This window comes from Pleurodeles waltl, chromosome 3_1 (assembly GCF_031143425.1).
Source record: "Pleurodeles waltl isolate 20211129_DDA chromosome 3_1, aPleWal1.hap1.20221129, whole genome shotgun sequence".
NCBI lineage: Eukaryota > Metazoa > Chordata > Amphibia > Caudata > Salamandridae > Pleurodeles > Pleurodeles waltl.
The window spans coordinates 1,693,328,803-1,693,345,139 of NC_090440.1; the positions used below are offsets into that span (position 1 = coordinate 1,693,328,803).

Sequence of the window (16,337 nt, forward strand, 5' to 3'; positions counted from 1 at the left end):
GAGAAACCAGTAACCTGCAAGAGTGAGATGATGTGGCTTGGAGTGTCTGGTAGTGGATTAAAGCGGCATGAAGCCAATTTAGGATTACACTGCTTTGGTATTCGTTGCACTGACATTGAATTGTAGGGATACGGGCTTCTGAGCAGAGCCCTGGGCACCAGCCCTTATTTTGTTATAGGTTAAGCAATGTAGGTAGACCTTTTGTGACTCTCCCTGTGTCCCCTGCTTCAACTGCTGCTTAGAGTGAAAATGTTCTTTCAGTTGGAGGGAGAGATACTGCACCCCAGCTTCTAGAAATTGAGTAGTGACACTTGAGCTCCTTCCAACTGCTACCAGAGGTGATCAATCTTATACCATCAGCTTATCGCCGCCTGGTAAAAATGTATTTTTCAAGAAAGTGGAATCAGTTTGCCACAGAGTATGTGGAGCGGAATGTAGATCCAGTAAAGGCACGTCTTTCTGAGGAACTTTTTTGCGCTGGCACACAACGGTTGGTCATAGGTTATTTTTCAGCTCTTATCTTTATTTGGGAACAACGTTCAAAATTGAATTCCACAATTGTGATCAGATTTTTGAAAGGGCTACCACGTTTCCCCTCACTTCATTTGTTATTTCACAATGGGATCTGAACGATGTTTAGGCTTCATTAATATGGCATCCATTTCACTTCTCCACAGCTGACGGTTACATTTGTAAACACCTTTTTTTGTGGGCATCATGTCGGCTAGGTGCACTAGTGAATTACAGGTGCTGTGTATCCACCTGCCTTTCACATGCCTATATCCAGACAAGCTGGTCCTCATGACTAAAGTGGCTTTTGTACCCAAAGTGGTGACCCCTTTCCATCTTGGGGCAGACTACTATGCTTTCCAACCTTTCTTCGTCCACCCCATCCCACATCGATGGAGATCAGTTACAGCCTCGACCAGACTAGGGAGATCAGATTTGACGGCCAGTTATTTGCTGAGTATGTAGACAGCAGAAAAGGCAATATGGTCCAAAGGAGGACCATTTAATGTTCAATCATATTGTGTATCAAAATTTGTTAGGCTATGCCTACAAGGAACCAACTGAGGGAAGCTGCGCTCACTCCTCCATAGCAAAGTCTTTAACACTTTAGTGGAGTGTCCCTGTGACTGAAATTCATCACACAGTGACATGGGCATATCTTCGCTCTTTTGGTTAGCATTATTGCTGGAATTCAAAATAGACATGGGATGCATATTTTTTATGTTCTGTACTCCATGGTTGTGGTGTCTGACCACTAATTCAAACCAGCTACCTGGACATAACCTGTATAACCAATGTAATGATACACCCAGGTAATATTCCTGCTGTACGTTTTTGATCCGCCATAATGTTTTTCCACTAAGTACAAGAAGACTAGATGTTCCATGGTGACCACAAGTGACATCATGTAATCACCGAAGTATGTGCCTTGGATGTACTAAAATTATAGTAGCATTGTTACCCATCAAGCTTGTTGCCCCTAATTATACCATGTTAGCATCAAGAGTAATTGGCAACACTAACTTCATTTACTGTTTGTTGGTGCATGCGACTTTACATGCATGATATATATTTTGAATTCCTCAACATCTAAATTCAAGATAAAATGCTCTTCAATTTTCCAAAGAGGTCTGCATAAAGAAAGAAAAAATAAAATAATAAACAATGCTTATGCGTAGAGATATTAAACTTGTTCATCTGATCATCGTAGTCATTGAAAGGAATAATTGAGAGAGTCATGATTTTTGCCATGTGAGATGATTGGGAATGACTGTGTGATGTTGAAGGGGAAAGATTGAGAGAGGGTAAAGTGGCAGAAGGGAGAAAGATGATGTGGGCAAAGGTCAAAGGAATGAAGGCTGCTAGGGACTAATTAAATGGGTGAAGTGACTTTAATATCCTCACTATGAAATCTAAAGTGGTGATGACGGGCAGGGGAGTGGGGGGTTGATGCATGTGTTTCAACTGGACAATGTTGTAGGGTTGCAAATTTGAGACTTGCAGTGCTGAATGACTGATAGTCTTCTCTTTGTCAGGCTATAGACAGCATTCATCAGGTGGGTGTGTACTGCCTGGCTCTGGTACCTGCCAACACCCTGCCGAAGGCCCCCCTTGGTGGCATCCATATCTCTGAAACTAAACAGCGCTTCCTGGATGGGGCGCTTCATCCCTGCAATGTCCTCATGTGCCCCCATACCTGCGTAGGGAATCTACCCAAGCCTCGCCAGAAACAACCAGGTAAGTCCTTCCTTTTTAGGTTGACCCTAGACATTGAGGTTTGCGCTGTCTGCAGCATGTTGTAATCTACTTCTGTGGGCTTTTATCACGCCCATCTCTTTCATTTGTTCCTTGGCCTGCCGTTCAAAAGTCCCTTGATTGCCTAGGTAAATGCTTTACGTTTGTCCCGTCTTGAGACTGCTTTGTTACCGCCTTGCAGAGTGATCCTTTTACATGGATTATTGCATGATCGGCCATACACCTTAGTGTGGTGCACTACTTTTTTCTTTTGCTTCTCCGCTTCGCATTCCAGGGGCGTATGTTGTTTTTTCTGCTTCCTTGTTTTGGGCATGCTGCTGTTTTTTTTTTTATGGTGTCTGCGCCCAAAGGCTGCCAGGTGGAGAGGGGTTCTGGTTTATTTATTATTATTATTATTTTTTTTTAAGATTCATACAGTACAATCTTGAGCGGAGAAGCGCTTTACATGAGTAGCACTTACGTACGTGAAGTTTTGTATAACACTAACTGGATTGGAGGAGTGCTTTACATGAGCACCCCTTACAGAAAAGTTTAGCAGTTGAAAAATATACAAACTGGTCCATTTAAAACAGAAATAAACACAGAGATCCTCAACGCGGCTCTCCGGCACAGCGGGAGAGCCAATACTACAATATTCACTGAATGATACTTTGTGGGGCATTTCTTTTTCAAAACATTTTGGCCCGTAACTCAGCCTGTGGTGTTCCTGGGACAAATTGACCACCATCAAAACGTTCAACACAACGTGCTCTTTCTGTCTAGGTCATATCAGTGTCCCCACACTAGTTTGGGCGGACCCCAAAATAATAACCTCTCTCACTATTCAGTGTCTTTTAAAGCTGTCTCATGGCTGGAACGTTTGTTTACACCTGGGAGTAGTTAGTGTTTTAAGGGCCTTGTTTGTAATATTATTCTAATAGGCCTGAAGATGCATAATGTGCATAATGTGCTATGCCCTCTAGGAACTGAATATATGGTTACATTGCATTACTTTTTGTCATTCCGTTTTCGTGTGGTCGAGCGTAAGCGTATGACCTGTTTTCTACTTTTAAGTATACTTCTTCTGTGGGCTTCCACCTATTTCATTTTTTAGTGTCAATGCCATTTAAAAATCCTTGCTTACTAGTGTTCAGTCATGCCTCTTTGTCCCGCCTTCTTCTGTGTGGGAGCAGGGACCAACAACTGTATAATTACGCTGTGTTATGTTTATCTAATCTGTAGTCTGTTTTTTTATTTTTTTTAACTTTGTTTCCTGCACCTGTCCAGGGAAGCTTCCCTTTTCATTTGCAGAGCATTCTTGCTCTGAACTTGGCCGTAAACATGGCTATAAATCAGTTTGTTCTCTTGATCACATTTGGTCTTTGTGGGCTCTCTGCACCCTCCCTCAGCTGCCTGGCTCCCACCCTTCCTTGACTTGGATTTTCTTTACCAACTCTACCAGAGCTCTGCAATCCTTAGAGACGGTGCACATTTCTTTTTTTATACTGGGATCCAACTCGCAGCTTCATCAGTGCTCCTCAGTTCACATACTCCAAGCCCTTAGCTGTGCCAGTGCCAGAACCCCACACACGCTGTCTGCCAGAGCACCTCAGTTCTTCCAGTCAGTACACTCTGCTGCTCCAGTACTGGGACCTCAGGGGCAGCTCTATCAGTGCACCTCAGTTCACACACTTCAAGCCCTTGGCCATGCCAGTGCCAGGAACCCCACACACACTGTCTGCCAGGGCACCTCAGTTCTTCCAATCAGTACACTGCTGCTCCAGTACAGGGACCTTGGGCGCAGCTCCATCAGTGCACCTCAGTTCTACCCCTGCGAGGTCACTTCCCCGCTGACATACATTTCCATTACAGCAGCTCAATTCTAATATTCAGTCTCACTGCCAAGCCAATACTGGACCCAGAAGAGCAAAACACAGCTCAGCCAGTGCACCTCAGGTCTAACATCCAACGTCACTTTTGATGGGAACCACCACAGCTCTGCCAGAATCAATCAATTCCAACATTCAGTGCACATTTCTTCTCAGTACTAAGACTCACAAACACACCCTTCAGGACTCCCCGCTTCTGTGGTTTAGAGGCAGTGCCGCTCCCATTCTGGGCCCGACTCGCAGCTTCACCAGGGCACCACCAGGCTAACACTTGACAACAGTGGCACGCCAGTACTAGGTTCCACACACAGCTCCATTAACATACCTCACTTCTGACCTTGTGTGCCTGTTATTATTTTAGTGCTGCATCCCACATACAACTCGTGTCAGTGCACCTCAACCCTAACATACAGTGCCCCATTATTCCAATACCAGAAATTACACAGCGCTCCATTTCTCATTCCTCACCCGCTGCCTTTCTGTTATTCCAGCACTGGGCCGGGACACAACTCCCCCAATCCTGATCTGAAGCGCCCCATTATTGCTTTATTGGGGTTCACATACAAATCTGCTAATGCACTTCCTGCTGTTCCACACTCAGACTTCTGTTTTAAGACCTGGGGGAGCCAATTAAATCAATTCTTAGCTACCATCTGTATTTGGGAGGGTCTATTTCACCTATCTCACTCTGTTGTTTCCTTTACTATGTTTACTCTGTGTTTTCTTTCTTCCCCACTTTCTCTTTCTTCCCCACTTTCTCTTTCCAGCTTTTAAAATCCACACATTAACAGTTTTGCTCTTTCTTTTAACTGTTTGTCTACTCCTCTCCCTTTTTTTTTTATTTCCCTGTTCCTCTTTCTACCCCCTCTTTCAAACTTACTAGAACAGTTTCTTTCCTTGTTTCGTTCCTCTTTGTTTTCTTCATCAGTTGTTCTTTCTTTCACTGTTTTTTCTCTCCCCTTTATTCTTTCTTTGTTTTTTTATTTTCTCTTTCCTTTGACTTGGTATGCGTCCTCCCACTTTTTTTTTTAAAGATCTTTCTTCCTTCCTCTCTGTTTTTTTTCTTATTTCTGTCAATTCACGTTTTAATATAAACCCCTCTTTTTTCCCCTCTATATTTGGAAGCCACAAGTTAATTGTCATGACCCGAAGAGTCAAAGTGGTTTTCCCATTCTGTGTCTATGGAAAATGTGTCAGTACATACATGCCCTGGTTCTTTCACAGCTTTTTCTTCTCACCATCTCTTTTTTTTTTCTATAATGTTCATTTTTCTCTTTCCTTTCACACTTCTTTCATTATTTTTTCCTCTTTATCTTTTGTTCGCTAGCTTCATCCCCTTTTTTCTTTTGTCGCACGTTTGCTCTATTTCTTCTTAGTTGTGCTTTCATTTTCTCATTCTTTCTTTCCCTTTCTGTTATTTCTTTGCGACCCCTTCTCTTTCTTCCTCTTGTCTGTTGAATTCCTTTTGTTTCTCTTTTTCTACCCTATCTACTTTCTCTCCTGAGGCCTAGTTATCAATGGAGACAATGGTGCAGTGGCACCGGGACCCAGAGACCTACCGACCTCACTCAACTTTAATTACTGCTCTGTTTTCTTACCAAAATTCCAGTCAACCATTTTCCTTTCTTACTCCATGGCCCATGACACTTTTACTAGGCCACTTGTCCTCTCCATCTTTACTCCCGACTCCCTCTTTGCTTTCACTCTCCAATACGTTCCAAGTGTTACTTTTGTTATGGTGTTTTGAGCATTACAATCTAATGCCAAATGTTTATTTCTGATAAAGGCTTATATGATAGTTGTATATGTTTTAGGATAGAGGAAGACGGTAAATGGACTTGCTTTAGTTAAATGCTGGGCCACTGGAATTATATGGCAGGAAAAGATGAAATTATGAGGCAGGGTTGACCAATTTATGTGGCAAGAAAAGTCAAGTTATGAATTTACAATGCCAATAGCTCTAACTGAAGAAAATGCGAGACCTGTTGCATTGCAAATGCTTGTTTTATTGTGGTGCCGGCTAGGGGCTGTTCTGAGCATTACAGTGAAGATACTACCATATTCGCTGCACTCAGAAACTCGCCCCATAATACTTTTCTGGCATTCCTTTTACAAAATATATTACTACTGTGTGGTAGTCCTAGGGCAATGGGACCACCATCAGAATGTTCAGCATGGCACGCTCTTTCTGTCTGTCATCTCTGGGTCCCCACACTAGGTTGGGGGGGGGGGGCAAATAATAATATTAAAAAATGTAATAAATAATGACAATATTTTCATTTTGTGCTGCAGATAGAGTAAGAAAGTAAATGGAAGTGCTTTAGTTATATGCAGGACCACTGCAATTGTGTGGCAGAGAGGACCATATTATTTGCCAGGGGTAACCAATTTATGTGGCACGAAAAGTCCAGTTATGCATTTACAACGCCAATAGCTCTGACTCAGACAAAGGTGAAACCTATTGTATTGCAAATGCTTGTTCTGTTGTGTATGTGGTAATCCACCTATTACTCAGTCACAAGCTCTAAAGGCACACATTTAAGGAATACATTCAACCCTAGCACAGCCACAGATCTTTTACCCAGTGCCTGCTAGAGGCAGCCCTCTCATATCCTAGGACCTCTGAGATTTCATCCCGTCTCTGTGGTTACATAGCCAATGAGCTGTGGTTGACGGCCTTTTATAGTTCCTTTAATTACTTTTTTATTTCTTTTGTAGAGTCTTTGTGTTTACTCAGCTGTCCTCGCCACTTTCTTCATCGTTGCCTTTTTTGTCTGGCTTACACTTCTTTTTCTAGTCCTCGTGAGATTACTCTCCCTTCTCATTTAATAATAACACTTCATGCATTTCTGTCTCTCTTGTAGATGTTGGTCCGGCTTCCATGATAGTCGGGAACCTCGTCGCTGGAAAGCGGATTGCTCAGGCTTGCGGGAGAGACGTGACTCAGCTGGAAGATAATGAGCAGGTAATGTTCTGCATTCTCACATTCAAACCATATTCTGTGCAGAGTTCTCAGAGCTGTCTAATTTCAGATGTGAACAAGAGCACATATTAGAGACCCCGACAATATAAGGGTTTATCCTGACAGCCATTTCACTGTCCTTCAGAGCCTGCAGTTCCAGTCTGAAAGATAACCTGTTGGAGCATAGTGTGTCCTCTGTTGCCTGTATTACACCTGGCAGAAATAGCACAACGTTTGTCATTGTTGTCTCGTGTCATTATATCACACACAGGCTATAATTTTTTGTATTACAGGCTGGACCAACTTGCTCCAACTTCAAACTTTACATGATTTTAGTAAATCAAACACATGGAAAGGGACCCACAGAAGTATATTTTTCAGGCCAAGAACTATTGTTGTGTCTGTTAACAAGCGTGAGTAGTCATGCTTCAGTGTTTCTTCTCAGCAGTGCCGGAACTCCTATATGTCTGTCAGTGTCGGCAGAATGTACCATATCTCTGAGCTCATCTGTTGAGGGAAATGTATGGTTTTTTTATTTTTTTATTCTCTTCCACAGTTCTTAAAGTGTCTCAATAGACTGTGGCTTTATGTGTAGAATGGAAGGTGATCTGATTGTCTAAAACATTTGTATTTGAGTCATTTAGAAAACGTGTTTCTCTGCCTTTCTGTATTAGGCCATTATAATTTCACAACCTGCTAATGGTTGTTATGCCAGCCTTCTCTGGGTGCATGGGAGCTGATGCCAAACCAAGGGCTCAAGTCCTCCTTAGAGAATTGTTCAGCATTGAGCATGCAGAGACTCTTCTGCCTTTATGAGCAATAAGAAAACTGGGGGTGGAGTGAAAAGGCTTATATTATGCACTTAAGAGATTTACTAGACACTTGCCTTCTTTCTTTCTCATCATGCAGTTCTTATATCTAGCTGATGTGTTGCAGTGGAGAGCACAGACGACCCCTGACCATCCACTATTCCTGCTACTTAATTCTAAGGTGAGAAACTATGTCAGTTATAGGTCACCATAGAAGATACTGTGATTGGGTGCTTCTGAGCGGGGAGACACTGAAATGGGTTTGCTGTGAGATGAAGGAGGTTGGTAGGTGTGTGTGTGTGTGTGTGTCTGTCTGTCTGTGTCAGACACCAGGGCTGTGCCTTGGGTTACACTGTTCTGATATGTTGAGATTTTGACAACTGATCTATCCAATTGTTTTTATTATTTGTCGCCTCTCCACCAAACAGGGCACTGTGGCCAGCACCTCAACATGCCTGCAGCTGCATAAGAAAGCGGAGCGAGTAGCAACTGGTCTCTTAGAAAAGGCGAGGGTCAGCGTGGGAGACCATGTGGCACTGGTGTACCCTCCAGGTAAGGATGTAGATCTCTGCCTTTGGAGTCTGGTGCACAATATGGCTCTGGTGTTGCTTCCATGTAGTGCAATGGCTACAGTTCTTAGCCTGCTGGGCCCCTGAGGCACAGTTAATGGTGTGAGCCTGAGTAGGTTTTTTTCAATACACTTAAAGATGGTGACATCTGACAGACCCATGTGGAGTAGGGTTGACACAATGTGTCTCTGGTTCATTACCTGTCCCAATATTAATTTTGTACAGTGGAACATTTCTGCCTCTGAAGGGAATCTTTTTTTTTTCTCTGCATGTCCGCTTTGAATTGAGAATTATGGCTATCAAAAGTAGGCCACTGTGACTTTGTAACAATGCTAATTTGATCAAGTGGGAAAGAACCTCACAATATTTATGATTACAAATAGTGCTCATCACTCCCAGTGTGTCTCATGAAGAAAAGGAAATCTAATATCAGTCATCAACCTTGCCCAAAAGTGACCAGGATGCCAGAAATTAACTGTGATTTTTCACCAGACATTTGATTTGTTCAGGCACCATAAATCGTTTGTGGCAGTTATTACATTTGTTAAAATTATGTTTGTGCTCCAGTTATCTCATTCTTTCTTAGGTTGTGTCTGAGCTCCAGATACAACATGCTCAGGTGCTGCATCAAAGCCTTTTTTGTACTCTTATCACTTGTTTATCTCTAAGGACTACATAAAAAGTTGCAAATGCCCTCCAAGGATTACCAAAAATAGATATGACCTAGCATATGGTTCTTAGTTATAATTATGAATACACTAGCTTATTTGCAGTGGCACATTAAGGGAAATATTAAACATTTGAAATATTACTGTCACTAAAGAAACACAACAGTTATGCCCTGTGGGCTAATCAGTATTTAGAAATAAGGACCAAACTTATAGCTCTTCTCTACTCCTCAGAATATTCACTAGTCCTATCCCATCCTCAATGCACTGAATGGTTTCTGAACCACTCGTATGTTTTCACCTGATTCTCAGGGTGAACATTTGTAGGGGAGAATAAACTGTGAAGTGAATCCACTAGAAAGCCAAACCTACTGCACTGAGAGCTCACCTGTACTTAGCAATGAAAGAAGATCTGACCACATTGCTGTCTATTTATGCGTAGAACTATCTCATTTTATCAGGTGATATTTGGCTATGGTGCCCATTTGAATCCTTGGCGTTCTCAGGCGAGTTTGGTATGAGGAGCAGGACATCACATGGCATTGAAGAGCCACACAGGGAGCAAGTAACATACGTTCTTTACAGTGATGAAAATGTTAAGCTTCCTCTGATCTGGACTGCCTAAATATAGCAAGCTTCACAGATTCTGTCGCACTTGGAGCTTTTGATGAGAGAGCACACAAAGAGACGTCACAAATATGTGTTCTCTTGGATCTAGATGACAGAATCTTCAGTTGAGCATACAGTTCTGTTTTTATGAACAATTATGACAGGGCTACATAGATTTAAGCTAATTCTAGTGTGCTCCAACACTTATAACCCCTTTGTACTTTTAGTTGTAAGTGACATCTTGATGTGATGCTGACAGATGTGCTAGAGATATGGTTGGGTGTGTAGGATTCTTTATCACATATGCTTATCTTTCCATTATAGTAAATCACCCAATAGCCTTACAGAACCCTTACACATGGAAATATAGTGCATGGGATGCGGGATGGTTGTTTATTTCATAAATGACATATGGGGGCATCAGTATGTTAATGCATAACCAGGAATATAAAAGTCTTGATCTGATATTTTGAGCCAGCGAATCTGAGGTGCCTATGTTAGTAGTCATTTCGATTGAGTCTTTGTTTCCTATTAACAGGTATAGACCTCATTGCAACATTCTATGGGTGTCTCTATGCAGGCTGTGTTCCCATTACTGTTCGGCCACCTCACCCACAGAATCTGGCCACCACTCTTCCCACTGTCAAGATGATTGTAGAGGTAAGGACTGTCTCTTTTTAGTACAGCAGATGAAAATAGGGTAATTCCTGCCGTACAAGTGGAGATTTTGATTAAGTGTGTGCATTTCACCAAAATCATAGTGGATTTATAGGGTATCTGTGGGCAAACTAAGCCTTTCCAAGTAGATGAAAATATTTAAAAAGTAGGACTTAAATTAATTTAAAATCACACTTTTCAAAAGCACTGGGTAAAAAGTCCTAAAAGGTAAGTGGATCATTGATGCGCTGAAGTACGCATTATGAACTGTGCTGCGTGTCTAAAAAGGCCACTTCCTCGGTGTATGTTTAAAAGTTATTTATGGTGAACAAAACTCATTTTGAGGGTATGGCCTATATGTAGCTTACCCATGGAAGCTCCCACCCTACCAGTGGTCTAAGTGAACACTGTTAAATTCAAAGAGATCTCCAGATGTTTCCCAAGGTCTGCGTAGCAGCTACATTGTGCTTCCAACTCTTTTTCCATTCGTGTCACTCACAGGGATAACAAAAAGAATAGAGTTTGAGGTCAACAAGTGTTTTATGAAATCAGTTGTGTAGTTCATCCAATCTTTTGAGGTCACCTAAAAGAGAGCAAATAATATTTGTGTGCTGAAACACAGGTGTTATAGACATGTTAAAAGGTAACAATTGGGTTGTGGCATGTGTAACTTTTGATGGACTTGTTCTGCATTCTACTGCCTTCGATTGTGAGGCTTGGACATGTGCAGCTTGTTTTTCTTTGGAGAATTCTTTCAAGGCACGAGGTACAGGTGTTCCTCTACAATTGGCAATACGCATTGTAGGAAGATGGCCTGGTGTGGTGAGCACCTATGGTGTTAACACCTTATTCCAGGTATCCCCTATCAGTGAAGTGTAGGCAGTGTCTAGGAAGCAAGGGCTCTCTAGAGGTAGCTGTGAGTGAGCAGCCAAGACTTATCTAGGAGACATGCAAAGCTTATGCATTACCACTATAGTCACACAGCACCTACTCGCCTAAATGAACCACACAGTGTTACAAAAATAAAGGCACTTTATTTTGGTAACACAAATACTAAAATACTTATTAGGCAATACCCCAACTGGAGGTTAGCAATCAGGAAATAGCATAGAAAACAATAAGCATTGGTAAAAGCAATGGCAAATAGTGAGGGCAATAGGGGAGGGCCAAACTATATACTTAAAAAGTGGAATGTGAAAGGAAGTCCCCCACCCAAGGAAGTGGAATCAGTTGGGGGGAGGGAAGAACCAGAAACCCCAAGAGGTAAGTACCAGCCTGCCCCGCAGGGACCAGAGAGAAGAGGCAAATACCCGGTTTTCCCCAAAATCAATGTTAGGATTTTGGAAAAGAACTGTGCGAGACTCAGACAAGACTGGAAGAAACAAAAGGTGGATTCTGACAGAAGAGGACCTGCAAAATCAGGGGACCAAGTCCAGTTCGAGTTGGAGTAACCGGCTGTGGCAGGAGCCACTAACCCACCCTTCTGTGGATGCAGGACCAGGTCGACAGTGGATGAAGAAAGACAGCAGTGCAGCACAGGAGCAGAAGAAGAGTTCCAGAAGTGATGCAAGTGATGTCTCACATTGGTGGTCGTGATGCAGTCTATCAGTGGTGCTGGAAAACCAACAACAAGCCTTGGCAAATGCAAGAGTCGGATAAGAATGTTTTGTAAGGTTAAAGAGGACCAGCAAGGCCCAGGGGACACGACCCAAGGAGGGGAGTCCGAGGTGACCCTCAGCACAAGATGAGGAGGCAGCTGCCACATGTGACCCACGAGCAGCAGGCACAGGATATGCAGTGAGACCCACTCAGCACACCTGAAGAGGAGTCCCATGTCTCTGGAGCAGCAGGCAGGAGACTGTACTTTGCAGGAAAGAGTGCTGGGGCCAGGGCTACACGTAGCGTGAAGATCCCTTGAAGGAGGAACAAACAAGCCTTGGTAGAGTCGGAATGCACAAGGGTACTTTCCTGCGAGGAGAGGTAAGGGCTTACCGTCTCCCAAGTTGGACAGCTTGTAGAGAGGACCAAGAGGACCACTCCAGACCACCATGTGTGATGCAGGCTCCAAACAGTTCTGGAGGAGAGAGGATCCACGCAGCCAATCGTCATTGAAGTTGGTGCCTGCAGATGCATAGGAGTGACTCCTTCACTCTAAGGGAGACTCCTTCTTACTTCATGTGCAGGCTGAAGACTTGTCACCATCATAGGATGCGCAGCCAAGGCGATGTTGCTGGAAGAGCCAGAGAAACAATGTTGCAAAGCGGAGTTGTCGTGGAGTTGCAGATTGTTGGTACCTGAAGGGTCCATTTGCAGTCCCAGTGGCCAGAAGATGAAGTAAACGATGCAGAGGAGTCCTGCTGGAATCTTATTTGTTGAATCTGAGGACCCACCCGAGAGGGCGACCCTAAATAGCGTAGGAAGGGGGATTGTAAAGATACATAATGGTAACTCTGAACCTGGGCATGTTTTGTATCAAGTCGGAATCATACCCCAATACTGTTACCACTATTGGTTGTGTGGATCCATGCATTCTGTGGGCTCCTTGGAGGACCCCCAACATTGCTTCTACTAGTCTTATAGGGTTTTCCGGGAAGCCTGCGCTGCTGCAACCCCTCAGACAGGTTTCTGCCCTCCTGCTGCTTCACCAACTCAGGCATAGGAAGGCAGGACAAAGGATTTCCTGTGGGAGAGGGAGGTAACACCCTCTCCCTTCGAAAAAGGTGTGAGAAGGCTTGGGAAGGGTAGCCTCCCCAAGCCACTGGTATGCTTTGAAGGGCACATTTGGTGCCCTCCTTGCATAAACCGGTTTGCACCGGTCCAGGGTCGTGTCCCATAGTCCCTGCTCTGAAGTGAAACTGGACAAAGGGAAAGGGTAGTGACCACTGCCCTGTCCATCACCAACCCAGGGGTGGTCCCAAGAGCTCCTCCAGGTGGCCACTTTATTTTGTCATCTTGAATCCAAGATTGGCAAAGGCCCCTGGGAGCATCTGGGTGGCTGGTCAGGCAGGTGAAGTCACAGCCCCCTCTTTATAGGTGCTCATCTTACAGGTGACCAAGCACCCTTCCTGGGCTATTTAGGGTCTCTCTCTTGGGTGTGTCCTCAGATTCGAAATGCAAGATTCCAGCAGGATTTGTTAGAATCGTTTACTTCATCTTCTGGCAACAGGATCCGCAACTGGCCTCTCGAGGAACCAGCAATCTGCAACGTAAGCAACGACTCCGCTTTGCAACATTGTTACCACGGCTTCTTCCAGCAACTGCAATATTTCTCTGGCTGTGCTTCCTCTGAGGTCGACACGGCTCCAGTCTGCACTAAGAAGAAGGAATCTCCCTTGGAGTCAAGGAGTCACTCCCCTGCACCTGGAGGCACCAACTGCAACGATGACGGCTGTGTTGATCTTCTGTCCTATGGAGCTGCGTGGATCCTGCATCACCGGTGGTGGTCTGGAGTGGTCCTCTCTGCCAGCTGTGTAACTTGGGAAATGGTAAGCCCTCGCCTTTCCTTGTTGGACAGTACCTTGGTGCACCGCGAATCTTGCAGCTACCAAGGCTTGGTTGCTCCTGCTCCAAGGGATCTTCAGGCTTTGTGTAGTCCTGCACTTTTTTCTGGCACGCGCAATCTCCTCTCTGCTGACTCACGTTCAGGTGTGCTGAGTGGGCCTCGCTGTGCCTCATGCCAGTGAGTTGCTTCGTCTTGTTGTGACTCTCCCAACTGCTGAGGGCCACCCCTGACTCCCTTCCTTGGGTCAAGTCCACTGGTCCTCTCCAGGTTTGCAACTTGTCTTCTTCCTCTGTTGCATTTGCCAAGGCTTGTTGGTAGTTCTTCAGCATGACCGACCCACTGCAACCCGACAGCCGATGTTGGACATCATCTGCATCACTTCAGGGACTCCTCTTCGGTTCATGTGCTGCACAGCTGGTCGTCTTCGTCCACCGTTGACCCGATCCTGCATCCACATACAGGTGGGTAGTATCTCTTGCCACTACCAGACACTCCATCACAAACTGAACTGGGTCTCCTTCCTTTGCAGGTCCTCTTCTACCAGGATCCACCTTTGGGTTCCAGTCTTGTCTTGCACAACCCTTTCTGAACTCCTCCTGTTGGTTTTGGGGAAAACCAGGTGTAGGAAGTTGGCTCTGTATGCACTATTTCAAAGTAAGGAATAGTATGCACAGAGTCCAAGGGTTCCCCTTAGAGGTAAGATAGTGGCAAAAAGAGATAATTCTAATGCTCTATTTTGTGGTAGTGTGGTCAAGCAGTAGGCTTATCAAAGGAGTAGTGTTAAGCATTTGTTGTACATACACAAGCAATAAATGTGGAACACACACTCAGAGACAATTCCAGGCCAATAGGTTTTTGTATAGAAAAATATATGTTCGGTGGCATGTGTAGCTGCAGATACACATGCTGTGCATAGTCCGCCGTCTGGTGTTGTGTCGGAGTGTTACAAGTTGTTTTTCTTCGAAGAAGTCTTTTCGAGTCACGAGACCGAGGGACTCCTCCTCCTTTGTTTCCATTGCGCATGGGCGTCGACTCCATCTTCGATTGTTTTTTTTTCCGCCATCGAGTTCGGACGTGTTCCTTTTCGCTCCGGGTTTCGGGACGGAAAGATAGTCAAAACTTCGGAAAACTACGTCGGTATTGTTTCGTTCGGTATCGGGTTAGATAGAATCGACACCGAATCGTGAAGAGCTCCGGTAGCCCTTCAGGGTAACTTCGACCCCCCGTCGGGGCCTGGTCGGCCCGACCGCGTGTAACATCGACACCGATGGAACGGACCCCGTTCCGATTCTGTCCTAAATGCCACAGCAAGTATCCATATACAGACCAACATTTGGTCTGTAACTTGTGCCTGTCGCCCGAGCACAAGGAAGAAACGTGTGAGGCCTGTCGTGCGTTTCGGTCCCGAAAGACGCTCCGTGACCGAAGAGCCAGAAGATTGAAAATGGCGTCCACGCCGACAGGACAACGAGAGTTCGAGGAACAAGGAGAAGAAGAGGAAGCCTTCTCCATCCATGAATCGGACTCGGAGGAGTTCGACATCGAAGAAACCGTGAGTAAGACGTCGAAACAAACACCACACGGGAAAACAGACAAGGCCCAGGGGACGCCACTGCCAACAGGCCATGGCTCAACCCATAAAATAGGTGACCGTCCATCGGCACCGAAAAAGGGCGAACTGGTGCCGAGATCGTCCGACTCGGGTCGAGACACAGGCACGCAGCAATCTCGGGACCGAGAAAGTGCTGCCGAAAAGGGTCGACGCCGCGACAGCGGAACCGAAGCTGCTCGACGCAGAGACAGCGGCACCTAGGATGATCGACGCCGAGAAAGCTCGACTACAAAAAAGAGAAAAATCTCCTCGGAGCCGAAAGCAAGCAAAGACACAGTTTCGGTGCCAAAACGCCCTGCAACCGAACCGACTGCCAGTTCGTGTTCAGAGGAACAATCACTGTCCTCTCAAATGCGCAAACACAGATTTGAAGAAGAGTTACAAACCACTAACGTAGACCACACCCAAAAGCAGATCTTCATACAGAGTGGGACAGGGAAGATCAGCACTCTTCCCCCAATCAGGAGGAAAAGGAGACTTGAGTTCCAAACTCAAGAACAGACACCACCAGCAAAAGTGGTGAAGAAAGTAACTCCACCACCCTCTCCTCCACCTGTAACTCATACATCACCGGCACAAACTCAGTCACATTCACCAGCTCATACCACCATGAGCCAAGATGACCAGGACGCTTGGGACCTATATGACGCCCCAGTATCAGACAATAGTCCTGAGTCGTACCCTACCAAGCCCTCACCACCTGAGGACAGCACAGCGTATGCACAGGTGGTAGCTAGGGCAGCAGAGTTCCATAACGTGTCGTTACACTCAGAACCTGTCGAGGATGACTTCCTTTTCAACACCCTCTCCTCCACC

The 16,337-nt window shown here is 44.9% G+C and overlaps 1 protein-coding gene across 1 annotated transcript in view; it reads left to right on the plus strand.

Moving 5' to 3' along the window:
- Positions 1-16,337, plus strand: part of DIP2A (disco interacting protein 2 homolog A) — a 637,392-nt gene that overhangs the window by 407,854 nt on the left and 213,201 nt on the right. The window contains exons 23-27 of the mRNA XM_069225498.1: positions 2,046-2,247; positions 6,998-7,098; positions 8,005-8,085; positions 8,333-8,456; positions 10,289-10,410. Coding sequence (XP_069081599.1) covers positions 2,046-2,247; positions 6,998-7,098; positions 8,005-8,085; positions 8,333-8,456; positions 10,289-10,410 — 630 coding nt within the window. The remainder of the gene's footprint in view (positions 1-2,045; positions 2,248-6,997; positions 7,099-8,004; positions 8,086-8,332; positions 8,457-10,288; positions 10,411-16,337) is intronic.